This window comes from Gymnodraco acuticeps, unplaced genomic scaffold, assembly GCF_902827175.1.
Source record: "Gymnodraco acuticeps unplaced genomic scaffold, fGymAcu1.1, whole genome shotgun sequence".
Lineage (NCBI taxonomy): Eukaryota > Metazoa > Chordata > Actinopteri > Perciformes > Bathydraconidae > Gymnodraco > Gymnodraco acuticeps.
Window position 1 is genome coordinate 3608506 of NW_022990583.1, and position 18974 is coordinate 3627479.

The following is an 18974-nucleotide window of genomic DNA, read 5'->3' on the forward strand; positions in this document are numbered from 1 at the left end:
AACATAATGTTTGATCAGATGTTATGCCTCATCCCCGGATGTTTTTCCAGGACTAGGTTATAGAAGTAGAATGAGTGACTTCACTTTAAGGAATTGTGTGCTGCCTTCTTTTCCGTTGGATTGAGGTGCACAACGTGTTATAAAAATCCTCCCACACAGCTGTCTCTTTTATTTACAATAATATAACCGAACTAATCACCCAATTCAGTTAAAGTAATCCACCACAAGGGGCAGCCAAAGTGTGTCAGGCCTCCAATGTGAAAATGAAAACTCACTGTTTAAAATGACGCATTCGTTTTTATACAGACAGAACTAGATAGAGTTTATTTATAAAGTCACACAAATACGTAAAGTAAGTAATATCCCTGTGATGGCCACAGCCACACAGGGTAAACCAACTACACTGCATCCTCATCTTCAGTAATTTTGCTTCAGTGCAGCTACAATAAAACATGCCAATTAACACCACACATTTGCTCTAGATGGTAAACTCTTTATTTGATTGTAATCTGACATTACTTCAAACATTTTAGCACAGCTAATACACAAGTATTTGTTTGTATTAATTACATTCTTTGTCTCTTGAGTTACCATGTCCATTGGGGGAGGTTACTTCCTGGTTCAGCAAAGGGCGTGGCCGAGCGCTGAGGGCTCATAAATACTGCAAGGAGCCAATTGGGACAGATTGGGACAAACCACCTGCTTCCATGTCAAAGGGGGGATTTGGGTTTTGTCAGTGTCCTTTGTGTATGGTGTGACTATTAATTATCACTTGGGTTCAACTTGGTTTGGCCAAGCCCCTATATAGGTTCCTTGGTTTTCATTGTAGGGGGGTCAGTTTTGTTGAGTTAACACCTGTTATGTGCCTTTGAGGTATTTTCTGTTGACCTCTTTTATAGGCCTTGTTATTATATGATGTTCTTGTGGACTTTTGGGGTAAATAAAAACCCTAGTTTATTTAAACCACTCCTGTGTCCTGTTGCCTTACTGTTGGTCCCTGACAATCCCACATGTAAAATAATGATTTTTGAAGAAGAATAAAGTGGTGGGACACTTCTAAATATTGGAATAAACTAAATATTAAACTGCAATAATGAAAGATGGAAAGCTAAAAAATGTTGATTATAAAATTAGATAATATTCTATTTACTCCAAATATTTACATGTATTTGTAATTTCAGTGTCAACTGTAACGTCACTAAGGATTTCCTCATGGATATTGTGATACTTGTACATGTATACTTCTGTAGCATATTTATGTAACTGTGAAAATAATCTCTTGAGTGTGTTCTCACATGCTGCGTACAGTACTTTGGATTCAAGCCAGATGTTTAGTTCTTGAGGAACATTGTGTTTTGTTTGCGTTAATGCCGCTTGTTTATATATATTATAAAGCATGATAAAAATACTTTTCAAATGAGACACAAACGATGATTTACTGACGTCTTTTTGCCATAACTTGTAAATATACATTAAAAGATGGTGTCAAATAAACAAAAGCACTGCTGATTGTGATGGTGAAACAACAACGTAGTATTTCTTTATTAGGATAAAAGGGTTCGCAGCACATTGGGGGGAAACATGTTGGACAAAAACAATTGTGTGTGACTGTGTGGTGATGGTGAGGTCTGACATCCAGAGGGGTCGGGTCATCCATCACACAGTTTACTCTACCTCTTCTCTATTAACTTTAACCTCTTCCACAAGTTCTCAACGTGTGTGTGCGTGTGCGTGTGTGTGTGTGTGTGTGTGTGTGTGTGTGTGTGTGTGTGTGTGTGTGTGTGTGTGTGTGTGTGTGTGTGTGTGTGTGTGTGTTTGTGTGTGTGTGTGTGTGTGTTGTGGAAAGTGTTGCCGGGATACAGGCAAGGAGAGAGTGCAGACATAAACACAGGAGAGGCTACATGTTAAGTTTTTGGTGATGTGGTTCACCCACTGTTCTCCGTTTTGCTTTCGGTAGCTGCAACAGGTCACATTCAATGACTCATCTCACACGTGCACACACACGTACACACACATACCCACGCGCACACACACACACATGGCACAAGGTCATGAGTACAGTTTTAAGGTACTTTTATTCACTTGAGTATTTCAATTTTTGTCTTTGATTATACTCAAACACCACCACACTCCACTTTTTACTAATACATTTATCTGACCTCTTTAATTAATTGGGGATTCAGATATATCATTGAACAAGAAATATAAATCAACTAATAAATGATTATGTATTACTATAGATTACGCTGCCCAAAAGTATATATATATAAATATAACACATTATTGTCTCAATAATAAAAATTCAATAATGTCATTTATATTCTGAAATGGGCCAGTCTGCATAATGAGTATATTTTGATGCAAATATTTTTGTGAGATTTCTAATACAAAAGCTGTAACGGTGTATTTCCACACTGTGGTCATGCTACTTTTACTTTGACCTCCCCCACTGCACATTAAAACTCTCACATGTGGTTTTGAGAGGGATTTTTTTGTTGTGGCCTTTTTGTGCTGCATAAAAGCCCAATTACTCCTTTCAGCACTGTGGCCCGTCGCCCACTGTCACAAGAGATGACTCAGAGTCGCTCTGTGCAGCACCAAGGCCTCAATTGCCCAGTGACAGACTGGCATTGATGTGGGGGGGGGGGGGGGGGGATTTTCCAAATTCACTACAGCATCTCTGTATAGCATGTGCATTCACTCTCTTCGCTGCTGAGAGAGTGTGCGTGTGTGTGTGTGTGTATGTGTGCGTGCGTGTGTGTGTGTGTGTGTGTGTGTGTGTGTGTGTGTGTGTGTGTGTGTGTGTGTGTGTGTGTGTGTGTGTGTGTGTGTGTGTGTGTGAGGAGCTCCATGGATTGGTCCATTTGGACAAATGGGTCCATTTGGGTATGGGCACGTCACTGTACCCAGGAAGAAAACAATGGAAAAAGAGAAATCTCCAACGAGGCGTTCTGAGGCAGCATAGACAGGTATTTTCGGTGTTAGAGTTTTACTCTCTACATGGTGTACTTTGAGGGTTTGTGACTCTGCAGACCGTTTACATGCATAAAAACCTTCATAACATACAAGGGGACGGGTAATAACCGGAAAAGCATGACATGGGACCTTTAAAGGTATAGGGGTAGTTAAGAATGGAGAAACCAGCTCGAGTGCACTAGAATTTGAAAGTACACAACCGGAAAAAATCTGCCCCTTCCTTCAGACTTCCTTACAGAGCCCCTCCTCCAACACACACGGAGCCCCCTAATGGACATGGAGAAGAAAACAAAATGTATTTGAACAAAAGAAAAAAAAAATGTTTTGCGAAATATCGCAAAACCCCGTTGCAGTTTGTAGACGATCCCTAAGCACTCCTCTCCCTCCTCAAGCTGCGGATTGTGACCAATTATTGATGTTTAGCTCGGATGACGGCGCGTATCGAACTGTTCTGATAAAAACGACTCTGTAGCTCGTTGTCTATCTTGCAATGATTGTAAAGTCATGTTGTTTGTATTTTTACAACGTTATGTTCATGAGTTATTGATCCGCGAAATTCGAATCTGTCAATAACTCAGCTCAGAGGGACGTGCATGTCCCCTCGCTCTGAGTGTTCTCTTGTTTCACTTATGTGAAACCCTTTATATATACAGTATATGTGTGAAACCCGTGCCTATTGCCAAACACTGATGTTATATCTTTATATGTAATGCCAAGCTCAAAGTAAAATCGATGAACCGCTCCATTGTTGTGGTTTCTGTGTTGCCGTAGCAGCCGAACTGACCAGGAAGTACATTGAGCTAAATGAAAAGTATTGCGAGATCTCGCAAAAGTATTGCGAGATCTCGCAAAAGTATTGCGAGATCTCGCAAAACATCTTTTTTTTTCAAATAATTTTTTTTCTTCTTCTCCATGTCCCCTAGGGGGCTCCGTACGAACGCGCACATGACCAATGAGGGCACGAAATAAGTTTGTGCACGAGATGGAAGGCTGACAGGCAGATAGGCCATCCAGTTATTTTAGCTGGGCCGCCTCAGATTGGTTGTGCTTTTTTACAGCACCACGGCTTCCACAGATGACATTTTTTTATGTATTTATTGACAAAGCACTTAATGTATTCATTGCTATCGGGATGTTATGGGCATTCCATGGAATATAACAAAAAGTGTTTCTGAAGTGAATTACCTCCCACCTTTAAGCACATAATAAATGTTAGTCGGAAATGGACTGGAGTGGAGAAAAACGTATTTGAAGTTTTAATGTTTGAAAGATCTGCTGCATCTACACTGAACAAAAATATAAACGCAACACTTTTGTTTTTGCTCCCATTTTTTATGAGATGAACTCAAAGATCTAAAACATTTTCTTTATACACAAAATAACCATTTCTCTCAAATATTGTTCACAAATCTGAAAAAATCTGTGATAGTGAGCACTTCTCCTTTGCCGAGATAATCCATCCCACCTCACAGGTGTGGCATATCAAGATGCTGATTAGACAGCATGATTATTGCACAGGTGTGCCTTAGGCTGGCCACAATAAAAGGCCACTGAAAATGTTCAGTTTTGCTTTATTGGGGGGGTCGGGGGGGGTCCGAAAACCAGTATCTGGTGTGAGGGGTAGGGTTAGGGTTAGGGTTAGGGTAATGTTGTGAATCGAGTGGCCTATGGTGGTGGTGGGGTTATGTAATGGACGACGAACACAGGCCACTCGATTCAGAACATTACCCTAACCCTACCCCTCACCCCAGATACTGCCTGGTTTTCGGACCCCCCCAGACCCCCCCAATAAAGCAAAACTGCACGTTTCAGAGTGGCCTTTTATTGTGGCCAGCCTAAGGCACACCTGTGCAATAATCATGCTGTCTAATCAGCATTTTGATATGCCACACCTGTGAGGTGGGATGGATTATCTCGGCAAAGGAGAAGTGCTCACTATCACAGATTTTTTCAGATTTGTGAACAATATTTGAGATAAATGGTTATTTTGTGTATATAGAAAATGTTTTAGATCTTTGAGTTCATCTCATAAAAAATGGGAGCAAAAACAAAAGTGTTGCGTTTATATTTTTGTTCAGTGTAATTTCTTATCTGACATGCACCGTATGTACTTCACACACACCTACACAGGCAGCACACACACACACACACACACACACACACACACACACACACACACACACACACACACACACACACACACACACACACACACACACACACACAAAATGATAATGTGAAAACAAAAGTGTTCCCCAGTTTCTTGTTTATTTGGAAACAAAGCAATGACTATTCCTTACAAAACACAGCAGTTATTGTTCAATACAGACAGAGACATTCTGGGTTTAAGATGTTTCTAAATAATAAAGATATTTCCAGCTGTAACAACACATTAAGGCAGAAGAGAATTACTCACAAACGGTCTGGGCCAAAAACAAATTGGATTATGTGAGATAGTTTACCTGCTAATTAAACAACCCGAGTCTAGGAGTGAACTTCAAATAAAATATGTTAACAAGCTTTATAAATGCATGATTAGCATGGGGCCACCTGACAGTTATTTACTGTGCACAGCACTTAACTCTCTCTTGTAAATACAATAAAATAATGTTGTGTTAATATGTGTGTGTGTGTGTGATTTTGTGTGTGTGTTTGTGTGTGCATGTGGTCTCTAATTAATGGGATTCTTCTCTTCTTCATCTTCATTCAGGTTTCTCTTGTTCCCTTTATTAATATGTTTGATCACTATGACGAAGACAATAACTGCAATAAGACAAACAAAAAGTCAGTCACCAACACGATACTAGAAAACAACACAATATCCTACAGTATGAACAATGCCAGCTAAAACGTGAATTTGTTTTTCAAAGATAACAGAATATGACAGTTTGTCAGACTTACGGCAGAATCCCAGAACGCCGGCCAGGATTCCGATGGTGGGTCCCATCCCATAACTGAGGTTACGCTCCACTGGCGCCATGTAGCAGTAACCCAGCTCTGTGCAGTTACATACTCTCACTGGAATATAGGGAAGAGACACACACACGTCATCAAACTTTATATTTATAAAAATACATGGTATGAAGTATATTATTATTGTTTAACTTTAGAGGAGGCAGCTTAGGTTAATCGCTGTATACAAATCGCATGAAAAGACACAAACAAAAACGATGACAGTTAATCTCTCCCATTCAATTCTGTGTAAACTGTCTCTCCGTAAAAATCTTGGTACATTTTTCACTTTAAAACACAGGTTTGCATTTCAGCATTCCATATATTATAATTATTTATTTTTTTATTTAATTTGACCATTGTTTTTTCTGCTTCACTGTGTGACTCAGCATTCAACATTCATAGTGTCTCTCTAAACGCCTACTGGTCTCCCTTTCCTGTCTTTGCAACTAAGCCCCGAGCATATTTGTCCATTATAAAGATATATATCTTGGTCAAAAGATCTTATTTCACAGTGCGCGGTTTAGTCAACAAATACGACAAAACTTGGTCGCTATTTATTACCCATGTTAGAGGCCTATCCCTCACCTGTTTCACTGTGCATTTGTCTTTGACTATTGACCTGGGCACTCTGGGGTCCTTAATTGTGAGCTTGAAGTTGTTACGTACCTTGTCACACTAAGGGTTTAGAAGGCTGGCAATAAGAATAGCATAAACTAAAATGCTTATTTGGGTTATGTGTGTGATGTTTTATTATATCTGATTATCTACTCATATACTGTCTATTATCGTCATTTTTGTTGTATGTGCTTATTTTGGTCTATTCCTTATTTTTCATTTATTTTACTTGTATTTATATATTTTTTATATTTTATTTCTATGACCATTCGTTTATTTTTGTCGTTTGTTTGTCTATTCACTGGGGAATACCACCTGGAGGGGGAGGGGGGTGGGATCTGGGGCGTTTGGAACTTGTTGTCATAAATGTTGGACATACTGTATTTGTGAAAAACTGAAAAATAAAGTTGTTTTAAAAAAAAAAAATCTTATTTCATGTTTAGAAAAGCTTAAAAAATACTATAGTGTTTTCTAAAACTCATCTAGTTTTTAGCAAATCAAACGGGAGGAAATGGTTGATTTGTTGGGGACTAATTTTAGCGGCAGATTATCATGTGTTATAGTTAACAGGAACAAGTTGCTGAATATGGGATTGATTAAAACACAATTACTGTGCCTGTGTTTATGAAATGAAGAAATATTTTTACTACATATTGGGCTTTGGCTACCCAGACAACAAGTCAATGTTGGCTTTTGTCTTTTCTTGGTTTCCAGGCTTACCCTTTAAATGTAACCCAAAGAATGAACTCACCTTCAAACGACTGTGTGACTCCCAGGCCTGCATTGTCTTTAATGCTAATGGGAATTACAAAGGTTTTATCTTCACTCGGAGATTTCCTCAGAGTCAGTGCGGCTGATGAACCTGTATAACATACAAAGAAACACAAGAACAGTGTTAAGATTTGTAAAACGTTGCAGTTAACACTTTCTCTGCTTTCTTAAATGACTAGTACAGAACGTCAGCGTACCGTCGACGCTCTTCAGTTCCCAGTTGGGAGATTTCTTGCCGTGGGCGAAAGCGAAGGTGAACGGCTGGGAGAAGGGAGCGCTGTCTGTGTCCTCGGCCTTGATGATGACAGGCTTGGCATTCTTCACACAGATGAAGGACTGCTTCTCCGTCAGTTTGGGGAAGTTGTCGTTGACATCCAGCAGCCTCACAGACAACACGCGCTCAGAAGACTTTTCTGGGTTCTCTTTAGAGATAAATCAAAAAGCATGAGAAAGGTTTCCTGACACTAGTTTATTAAATAAAGGAAAACAATGGTCAGGTTTCAGTTTGTGAGAACATAAAATATTAACAACATTAATTATATTATCAAGTTATTGCATCCACTTCTGTACCAATGTTTCTTTGTTAAAGAGATCTTCTTAGTTGCTCGGCTCACCTAGATGTTTTCTTATAAATTAAAAGGCACAATCTTTGAGAAAACATGACACTGTTAGAAGCTGATATCTCACCCTTCTCAAATGCAGTGACAGTGACTTCAAAAGACTCCAGGGTTTCTCTGTCCAGCTTTCCTTTGGTCTTGATCTCTCCTGTGGCAGCATCGATCTCCAGCCATCCCTGAGAGTCACCGTCCAACGTGAATCTGGACAACAATCACACACAAATAAGTGTGTATATTAGTAATATATATTATAAATCATCCACAGTACACCAGGCTCTGGACTGGGGGCCTGGGGGGGATAATGGTAGTCAAAACAATTCAATAGCCTGGTTTGTGTACATGTCAAGTCCTAACAGTCGCAGTAATGGTAAAAACAAAGACAGTAATGATCTAGTGGAACATTTCCGTGTGTGTGTTCAGTCCTCTATCATAAAGCACATCTTGTTCAAGCAGATAAACAATATGGATACAGACTAAGTGTTGTCTCCCTCAGGTTTTTAGGAGTGTGTTTTGAAGTCCGTATAAGGGTTTATAGCTCTGAGCTGTTTTTGTGGTTATTGCCTTTAAATAAAAAGTAAAATAATTATTAGTAATTTGATGTGTAGTTTAACATATTTAATTTTCTAAGATATTTAATAGTTCAACATTTCAATAGTTGGGAATTTTCCTAGTTGCTGACATTTTATAAAGGTTTGTAGGAGCTGTTATTGAAGGGTTTTAGAGGAACTTCATATTAAAGAACAAGGCAGAGATTATTCTTTATTTCTACTGTTGTCAACAAATCCCAACAGTACATACGTCTATCTCCAACTTCCTAATGTTTTTCTATGCTGAAAATCTAAATCCTTACATTAAATGTAATTCATTTTGTTTCATAAAGAAGGATAATATATCAGGCTGTTGGTACACTGACAATACATGTACGAAGATGCAATTCCTAGTTGATTTTAGTCTTCATGGTAGTTGGTGCCTGCTTGGTATGGCCTGTGTTATTTATTTACCGGATCTCTTTGCCCTCTGGATCTTTAGCCTCCACAGTGAGCAGCACCGATCCCTTGGTGGTGTTTTCGGGCACCGTCACATCCAGGATGTCCTGACTGAACTCTGGAGCCTCGTCCACGTCAGTGAGGGACACAGTGATGGAGGTTGTGGATTCGCTGCCGTACTCCAGACCCTTCATCAGCGGCTCCGTGTTACGAGCATCAATCTGGAGCTTGTAGGTGGCGGAGGACTCGAAGTCCAGAGGCTGTCAGGAGACAAGCAGGCGGGTTAGAAATAAAAAAGGAAATAAAATGTTGAAGGTCACAACACAGTCCTTTCTCACAGGTTACATTTCTTGGAGAAGATGGTTGCCAAGAAAAATTCTCCACTCTGCTTATCCAAGGAATTTTATATTTAAAGTCGTGCTAAGCAGCTCTATCTACACATTCACGCACGACTACTTTCTATTTTGTCACACAAAAGTAATAATTCAGATCCAGCAGCTTTACGAAGAACTACAGAAAAAAATTACCAACTATTTTGGTAGTTTCTTTATTCATTTATACCGGAAAAAATGTCCTTCTCAAACGTGAGAATGTGTATAGCTTTTATTTTTTGTATTTAAAAAAACGTTACACAGTTTTGGACTGCTGATTGGTTCAAACAAACAATTTAAAATAAGAATTGCTTAGACTGGGATTTTTGTTCTGTCATGTTAAAGAGTAAAACATGTTTTTATTGATACAAAACAATGAACGAATCAACTAACAGTTCAACACGGAACAGTTACAGATCCAAACCATTGGAAGATCACATGGGAGATGTAGAAAAAAAGAGTTACGTACCTTAGATACGACCACATGACCAACGCCGTGGCCGTCGGTCTGCACACTGAAGACACCTTCATCATCTCCAGCTGTGATGTGGAACTCGATGAGCGAGCTGCCGCTGTTGGGGTCATCGGCGTCGGTCGCTTTGATGGACAGCACGGTGTGTCCCACAGGAATGTCCTCAGACAGAGACTGAGTGCCGTACTGCACACAGAAACATGAAGAAAATCAGCCAAACAGTGTGAGAAAAAAGTGACAGGAAGTGGCTCACATACTTACATTGGTCTTCTCAAACTGAGGCGTCTCGTTGTTGACATCAATGACCTTGATGACGACCTTACATTCTGTGCTGTAAGCTGTGAGGAGAAACATTATTATGTTCACCTTTAAACTACCAACAACAATAAATAAAATGAATTCAGTTATCACATAGAACATACATTTCCGGGAAATAAACTTGGTAAAGGGATTGTGCAAGAAGCTTTTAACATTTAAGAAAAACTAAATAATATATAATAAAATGAATTAATTCAGGGTTTTTTAACTTTAACTTGACTAAATAAAAAAAAAGTTTGTATCTATTACAAATAAAATAACGTTTGTTTCCTCTAATTGCCCATTATATTATAGAATTTGCAAAAATAAAAACAAATTTGGATTAAAAGGCAAAAGCTTGAGTCCATTAAGTTTTAAAAATGAATAAAAATATTACAACCATTTGAACAGTTTGTTTTTGTGTGACTTTTGTTTTCAGGTGTGTGACATGGCACAGTTTGTTACCTGGGTCGTTGACTCTGACATTGAGGTTATACACATGGTGGTTTTTTCGCTGCAGAGGGCGCAGTGCCTGGATTCTTCCGGAAGCAGCGTCGATGGAGAAGGCGTTGGGGGAGGTGGCTGGAATCTGGGATAGGATGGTGTAAGTGAGGAAAGAGTTTATTGTCCCGGCCTGATCGTCATCGTGAGCCAACAGCAGTCCAATCAGGCTGCCTGGAAGCACAAGAAACAGACTGTAAGAATAAACAGTCCAAGGGGCTCTGGTTACAGTCAAAGTAAACCCCGCTGTAGATGACTGCAACGTGGACCAGAAGGGAGTAAACACATGAGTCACATTTCAGCAGTTTTGTGTCAAAAATATCAATGATACCAATATATATTATTCAGAATGAGATGTTTTTAGCTTACATCACAGGATGTAACAAACTTTGTTCTGTGTGCGTTTATCAAAGGACAAGAATAGAGTTGAATTGTGTGCAATTTTCGATGCATTTTCTTTTTGTTTAAATTTCACCCAATTTCCTTCTTTATGATATAGATATGTTTAATTATGTGATCTCAAGACAGGTGGTATTAAAGGTTAGTCTTTAACTTCACTTTAAGTATAATTTAGTGAGTTGCAGTGGAACAAAGTACATTTACAATACTTAGTTCAATTTGATCTACTAGACTTGAGTATTTCCATCTTATGCTAAATATAGTATTGTATCATACACAATATAATTAACTTGTAAAATATGATGTATTATTAAAGATGCTGCCCTGCAGTATATAAAGTAGTTTCAATTGTCACCATCATTACCAGCTGCAACATTATAGTAATTCTTACAGATGGCTGAATCTACAGTTATAAAACATCATCCTAACTGTAAAGTACATATAACACATTATGTAATGGTCACACACACACACGGACACACACACACACACACACACACACACACACACACACACACACACACACACACACACACACACACACACACACACACACACATCGTACCTTCAGGCTCGTCCTCCTGCACCTCAAACTCAGTCTCCATATTTTCACACACGGGTGCGTTGTCGTTCACATCGTCCACCAACACTTGAATCTCCATGGGTGGATCCGCCTGTTGCTCGTTCTCATCCACTGCGAACACCACCAGGATGTACTGAAACACAAGTTCAACAATCATCCCTAGAAGTGTGATAAGTTATTGTCATGTAGGATAACAGTGAGTTATTGGGCAAACTAAGCTGTTATTGTGTACCATGTCCTTGTCTTCTCTATCCAACTCCTCTGTCAGATGTATTTCTCCATCTTCTGTGATCTGGAAGGGGAATTTCAGCTCTCGCTCCTTCTGGACTAACGTGTAGATGGCATTGGGCTCATTGGACTGGACCTGGATCCAGAAAGGGAGGAAAGAGGCCAGATCGGGAAGGTTAGATTCTGGATATAAAGTGGATATGACATGATTGCAATTCTGCAGAGATAGAATCCCTCCGTACCTTTGCGATGACCTTAGGGTAAGACTCCTTCAAGTGCTCTTTAATAGTTATCGGGCCAGGATTGACCCAAAGGTTCTGCTGCACAACAATGTGCATAATGGCGTTTCCACTCAGCGCCGTCTCGGACGCTCCTCCCAGGTCCTGCACGCGCACTGACAGGGTGAAGTCTGGGTCCTCCAGGGGGTCCACGTTCCTCCTCCTCAATTCTGACACCACAGAGGAAGACACGTTTTAACTAGAGCCATACAGGCAACAAAAACAAAGACTTTGGAGGGTTTAACATGACAAACTTATTTGACTAGATCTTTAATTTCAGAAAGATGAGTCACATGCTTCTCCCCGTCTGCATTCGTCACCTCATCTCCAGATAAATCACACCAGCAGCACCAGCAGCACCAGCAGCACCAGCAGCACCAGCAGCTGACAGGCGTCTCTTCCTCTGTGATTCTGTGTTTATCTACATTAACACCACCTGTCACTTTCACATTTGTTGAATGTGCTGAACTTGTAAAGGTAATGTACAATTTTAAAGTAATTGTTTTTTACTTAAGGTATTTCCATTTTCTGCTAATTTATACTTCTACTACACTATATCCCGGAGTGAAATATGATACGCCTTACTCCATGACTTTTATTTTAGAAATATAGTTAATAATTTCTTTGCAGATTCAGATTAGAACTTTATTGATCCTTTGATGAAAATGGCAAGCTGCCTAGCAGTTTATAATATTGTAAAAGTATGCCAGATCTTTACCAGCAGCAACATTTAGGTAATTTACATTTGAATGCATCACATTTTTATTCGAAATAAAAAAATATGATCCATTTCACTCAAATGGACCCTTCTGCATAATGAGTACTCTTACTTTTAGTAATTTGAGTACTTTTTGATGCTAATACGTTTGCACTTTTTCTGCTAAATTCTTAATGCAGGATATTTTCTTTCAACAGAATATTTCTACACTGGGATATTTATTGTTTAGTTCAAGTAAAATATCTAAGTACTTCTTCCCCCGCTGAGTATGTGTAAGCATGTGTATTATTATTTGTGTTGCTGGGTACAAACCTGCTTTCTCCACACAGGTGAAGAAGGGGTTTTCCTCATAGGGGATGTTCTGCACTTGGCAGTAGTCGTCAAACTTCGTCCTCAGAGCGTCAATGCTGCGATCTTCTCCTCTGCCATAGTGGATGCCTTCTCTAGCCTTAAGCATCTTTTCCCCTATTTAAAGAACACACACACATTAAATACTGTTCAGTAAGATGGCAAACAGCTCACAGATGTAAACAAGCATCTTCAAACTCAGCCTTATTTACAAGCTCAAAGTAATCGGTGATCAACATCACGCGACACGTTCAGCCAATCTGCCTCCAATCAGCGTTGTTAATCTCGCCTCACAAAATGAGCTGTGTAATCTGGATTTACAGTGGCACTATACTGCCAGATTACAGGCAGAGATGGACAGATTACAGACTTTCTCACGGAGGGTGCTCTTGGTTCTGTGTTCCCCAACGTATGTGTGTTCATGTATGTGTGTTAATGACAGTGTGTTAATGAAAGTGTTAGTACCTGCTTCTGTGGTGGAGATCTCTCCGGTGTGGGGGTCCACCTGGAACAGAGGGACTTGGTGGTTGTTGGGGATCTGGCTGACCAGGCTGTAGCTCAGGTGAGCGTTTGGAGTCTCTGGGTCGTCCCGATCAAATGCAAACATTCGTGCAAATGGGGTACCTGAAACAACATATAAAACTGATTTATAAAAACTGAAGTTTTACCGCAGTGAAATAATCTCTGAGTATTTCAAACCGGAGAAATGTAATGATGTCAGGCAACATAGGAATAAGGCTTAACCCACACGCATGCCAGGAATCCTACTTTCTAATGCTTCTAGATGTTTATCACACCGTTTTTTATTGCCATACACATTCAAAAGTACAGCGGTTTGAGTCACCTTCATGTATTTTCCTTAGAGCCTTATTATTGCACAGTAATACAGCTGTAATGAAGGACATTTGTTCCTGCCAATGCATCCTAAAGAGCAGCTACATCGAATACACTACAGCCCAATGCCAAAAAGCAACCCTTAAAATACTGTTCTCCTATTTAATTTCCCCTTAGGTAATGAAAAAAAGTATTCTTATTTCATAATATATATTAGAAAATGCATTCGTATTGTGTGTATGCTTGGTGTCACTCTACATTGAAACATGTCTCGTGAAAAACGTTAACAGTATTCCTTTTTTACTCTTTCCTGTTTTCCTGTTATTCTCTGACGGTTTAAGGTTGAAATACAATTATTTTCCGATGCCAATGAGATACACAACTCCTGCCAGAGGTTTCACACAATTTTACTGATGCACAGGTGGCATTAACCCTCCAAGATGTGAAGCCATGCCCCAGCAAAGGTGGGGTAAAAGGAAGAAATGTCTCCCTAAAAGCCACTCGAGCAGTTTTCACAAATATCCGGACGTTCACCAATTTAAAACACACCTGTTGGACTGTTTTCTCTGACCACAGCTGTGTAGGTGCTCTGGTTGAAGTAAGGAGCATTGTTGTTAACATCCACAACATTTATCGTCACATAAATTGGGCCATCCACAACTTCCTCATCTGCCAGTGCCTCCACCTGAATGAAGCCACACACACACACACAAGCACAAGTACATATAAATACAAGTTTTATAGCGACTACATTTATTCTGTATATTTGCAAGAGGAGAGAGGACCACATTACCATGAGCATGTAATGATCTTCTTGGGACCAGTCCAGAGGCTTCTCCAGGTACAGCCACCCGTCCTGTGAAATCCTAATGTCTTCCGTACCTTCTCCACTCAGCCTGAAATTATTTACACCTAGATGGGTCACCTGAAACTATGAAGGGAAAGATGGTCACTTAACGATACAAGTTGTGACGAAACACATTCACTGCAGGTAGGACACACATGTCTTTCGAGTGAATATCATTAATATTGGAAAACAAACTTGAATAAGGTCACCATGCATAACATATAAATACATGGCGACATTGAATAAGTCTGGTCTTTGTTATATCTGAATAACTGTTTTTAAAAAAGGTTACATTTTCACCTATCTAACACAATAGAGCTAGACCGCTTTTTCAAATCTCTCATGTAACCACATAATAAAAATTCACATAGAAAAATGCATTGATAGTTATTGTTTTTAAAGATAACAGCTGATATTGCTCAATCTCTACCCGGGAGTCACATTAATTATCAACACATTTATAATTGTTAAACCTCTGAGGAAAAAGGTAAATATACATGAAAATTGTACTTAAGTGTAGTGTTTGAATAATTGCTTTTAGTTATGTGTGTAATACCTGATGCATGGCATATGGCACTGGTGTCCCCTCTGCCACATCCAGCTGTGTGTTCTCAAACGGTCCCTTCTTTTCCTCCAGATCCTTCCCGAAGGCCTATCAGAACAGAAACAGAGGTCAAAGGTCACTGAATACACTACAGGCTGAGGTCAAACTGAACCTCTCACACTCACACACATATTAGCACTTTTAACTCGATACTGCAGCTGAATGTAGTCAGGCATTGAGGGCATGTTTTACAGCCAAGTTATTTATTGAACCAAGAATACATGACAAGTGGGGAACTCTTGTATTTCGCTGCAGGACAGAGCAAAGTCTACGCACAAAAGACTAACACTTAGTTTAGTAATATTCACACTTCCTTTATGCGTTTTAAATAAGTAACCAAAAGCTTTCTTGCACACATTTCTTTAACTTGGTTATCAATATTTTCTTTGTTCAAGATTGTCAAGCCTATACTTCCTGCACCTATTAATTGTTCATGAATGAATCCATTAGCCTTTTAAGAGGGTCCTCTGATTGTGCATTTACTATGAATATGAATTAAAGGATAGGAACAACAGTTGGCAGTGTTATGTACTCACAATGCTCAACAGGAGTGGGAGCAACCACAGATGCATCATGGGTGTCATGATCACAGCCTGGGAAGGAAGAGGAGACATGGGAGATAGGTGTTATTAAAACATGGTGAAAGGGCCGGGAAAGAAAGAGGTTGAGGAGGCAGTGGTGACATGAGAGGATGGTTTAAATTAAGCCCTTGAAAATAAAAAGACATTATATAAGATTTGAATACTGTGCTCTGCTGATAAATTCACATCTTCTGCTAACGGGAATGATGGAAAATGGTGTCGATAATTATTACTGAGTCCTTCTAGAAACAATTAACCTTCAGTACACGACTTTCTCTGTTCAGCAAAATTAGTTATTGATTCATAAAGACAAGGAAAATGTGTCCTTGGGTATCTACACATGAACATGGTATCTCCTTGTGTGGCTCCACCCACACATCCAGCTCAACCACCCACCTCAGCACACAGCAGAAACTGAAAGTCAGAGCTCAAATGCATCGCCAGACTTTTAAAAAACAATTTTTCACACAGGGTATCAACATGACAAAGGTACCCAAAGCTCAATGTGGAAACCTCAATGAGTTTACAGCTATCTCAGAGTTTAGAATAACATAACAGCCTCCATTGTGTGTTTGTATAGGTGGGTGTGGTTTCATTTTGTATAAATTGATTGATAGCAAACACTGTCTCTCTGACATCCAAAATGTACAAAGTGTTTCAAAGACGTTATGTCCAGATAACAGCAGAATATATGTTCAATACTGTTTGAGGGAACATCACAATGACTACGCTCTGGATAATGACAGTATTCATTCATGTCGAACAAGACTAAACTAACGGATTGTGCTAAGAAAATGTATCAGGATTGTATAGAAAAGTTGTCACGTTTGAGATATGCAGACTTGTAAAAAGCAGCGTAGAGAGGAGGCTAAAGTCTGCGGCCACAGAAAAGTGAAGGTGACATTGAGTCGCGGCTAATGACCTTATTGTAGCACAGCACACCTTTAATGTCACCGCCCTGGTACACTCCTTAATATAAGATAATATAAGGAAGCATGGTAACTTTAGTTCACTTTCGCTTGAGTTCAACTTTAATTCTGATTTTGTCTCCATAGGATCACTACCTCTGCTGACGGGAATATTCAAACAAACAAGGCATTGCTGGCACTACCATTTAACATAAATCACTTTTCATTTAAGCTTGACTTCCTGTGAGGAAAAACTCTGTAAATGGATGTATTTAATGTATTTGTCGCAACAAGGATTGATGTAAGTATGATGGAATAACTTTGGTGTTGCAGGCCCTTTCTTCCTCCTTTTAGCAAATTGTCTCAATGACCTTTGTCAGTCTGCATTTCAGCTGTTATAACATCAAATATAGTGCCCCATACAGGTAATATCCCCTGAAAGCCAGGCACTGGAGACAAACCAGGAAGCCACCAGAGAGGAAGGACAGGTCGAATGTCAGATTTGCTAACGCCTGATGCAAAGGCCCTTCCAAAGTCAACTGAAGATCACAGCCTTTCTGAACCAAACTAAAAGCACCTGGCACACTAAACACATCCAGTTAAACCCAAAGAGGCAGATCAGTTTCTGTCCAATTCTCACATCAAAATCTACTCCAAATATTCAACATTTCCAAAGCTAGGAGACAGAGAGTGAGCAGACTTACCTTTCCGAAGCGATCTAGCGAGTCACTCCCCAGACTTCAGAGTGATCTTAGCAGCCCCATCCTGTCTGGTCAAACGTTAACCAAGCGCTAACCAGCTATGTTTTATTGGATCTAATGATTGTCTAATCTCCCTGCCCTCATGTGGAGCTAGCCAATGGAAGAGAAGCTGACAAGGGAAAAGGAGACAGGAAGAACAGAACAATGATTCAGACAGTACTGTAAAAGACAAACAAATGATCACTTAATATTAGACACTGATTTTACATAAATACTCACCAGGTATAGATTGATAGTGGATTATAGTAGCAAACAAACAAGCTGAAGGATTTTCACTTGAGTATTTTTGAGACAACAGGTCATTGAAAAGAAAAAGAGAAAAACTTGGAATGAAAAGGGTATAACAATGGGGGTAAATGTATGTAGAAATCTGCTATTCAGCATTTTAGTTTCTAAATTCCCCTTGGACTTTGACCTATGCACCTCTGCACTGTTTCCTGTCAGATTTTCCATTAGTAGCAGTGCCTGATAAGAGCTGTGTGTGTGCATAGACAATAGGACTCACAGATTACACTCACAATCCATTGCATCATAAGAATGCACACCTATGGGGTCATCTGGTGTGATTCAGCAGGTCAAGGGACAGTCAACAGCAGGTGAGATTCCTCCCTAAACTTTCCCACCTCTAGAAAGTTTATAACGCCATAAAAAACCTGAAAGCCCATGTTGTTCTTCACGTGTTATTATTAATTGATGGTATAGTTAGGGTTAGGGTTAGGAGCATTTAACATAGACAAATGCCAAAGCAAGTTGCCAAACAAAATCTGGGGGATTAGAACAGGAATGTAAAATTAAATGCTGAATACACCTAGATACAATTAAACACACATAAAAACATAACATTAAAATAATAGAGATGAGTCCAGCTTTGTTTCTGAACTAACAGAGTGGTATCTCTTTAAAGTGGTGAATTTGCAGCACACTTCAAGTGATCAGGTAGCCATTTCAAGGACTTTGTTCCTTTCACAGAAAAAGCTGTCCGAGCAAAATATGTTTTATCTGACAGTAGCCACATCAAGATGCTCGAGTGGATCTGCTGCAGCTCTGTAATCTCTTGCTGTATTTGCTTTGAAGATGACGAGTCCAATACATTCAAGCTTTGTATGATAAAACAATAATGTGGGCAAGAATCTTGTTTTAACTTAAAATGTGGCAACAATAGTACTTTATTCGTTTTTTGTCCAATATTTTCAAGATTGGTACTGCTTTCACATTCATCACCCGACCTCACATTTAGCCAGAATTATCTCCAAAACACCCTAATGCTACACAGGCTATTATCATGGGCTAAAAACTACAGGCTTGACAAGCTGCGGAAAGCTGC

General features: G+C 39.4%; 1 protein-coding gene across 1 annotated transcript; it reads right to left on the reverse strand.

Annotated features, from left to right (window-relative positions):
• Positions 1–5224: 5224 nt before the first annotated feature.
• cdh17 (cadherin 17, LI cadherin (liver-intestine)) lies at positions 5225–17980 on the reverse strand. Its single transcript, XM_034227947.1, has 20 exons — positions 17870–17980; positions 17594–17759; positions 15937–15993; positions 15353–15448; positions 14743–14880; positions 14499–14634; positions 13581–13739; positions 13080–13232; positions 12014–12219; positions 11776–11907; positions 11526–11676; positions 10526–10735; positions 10025–10101; positions 9761–9949; positions 8936–9180; positions 8005–8135; positions 7515–7739; positions 7298–7408; positions 5878–5994; positions 5225–5739 (listed from the first exon to the last, which is right to left on the reverse strand). Exons 3-20 carry the CDS (start codon positions 15982–15984, stop codon positions 5648–5650), a joined length of 2616 nt encoding a protein of 871 aa, XP_034083838.1. The 5' UTR covers positions 15985–15993; positions 17594–17759; positions 17870–17980; the 3' UTR covers positions 5225–5647.
• Between the last annotated feature and the right edge of the window lie 994 nt (positions 17981–18974).

Coding starts and splice junctions, on each gene's coding strand:
- cdh17 (XM_034227947.1), bottom strand. CDS start 15,984: ATGACACCCATGATGCATCTGTGGTTGCTCCCACTCCTGTTGAGCATT. Junction 8,136..8,935: donor CCAGAGGGCAAAGAGATCCG/GTAAATAAATAA, acceptor ATTGTTGTCCAG/ATTCACGTTGGACGGTGACT. Junction 5,995..7,297: donor AGTCACACAGTCGTTTGAAG/GTGAGTTCATTC, acceptor CCTATATTCCAG/TGAGAGTATGTAACTGCACA.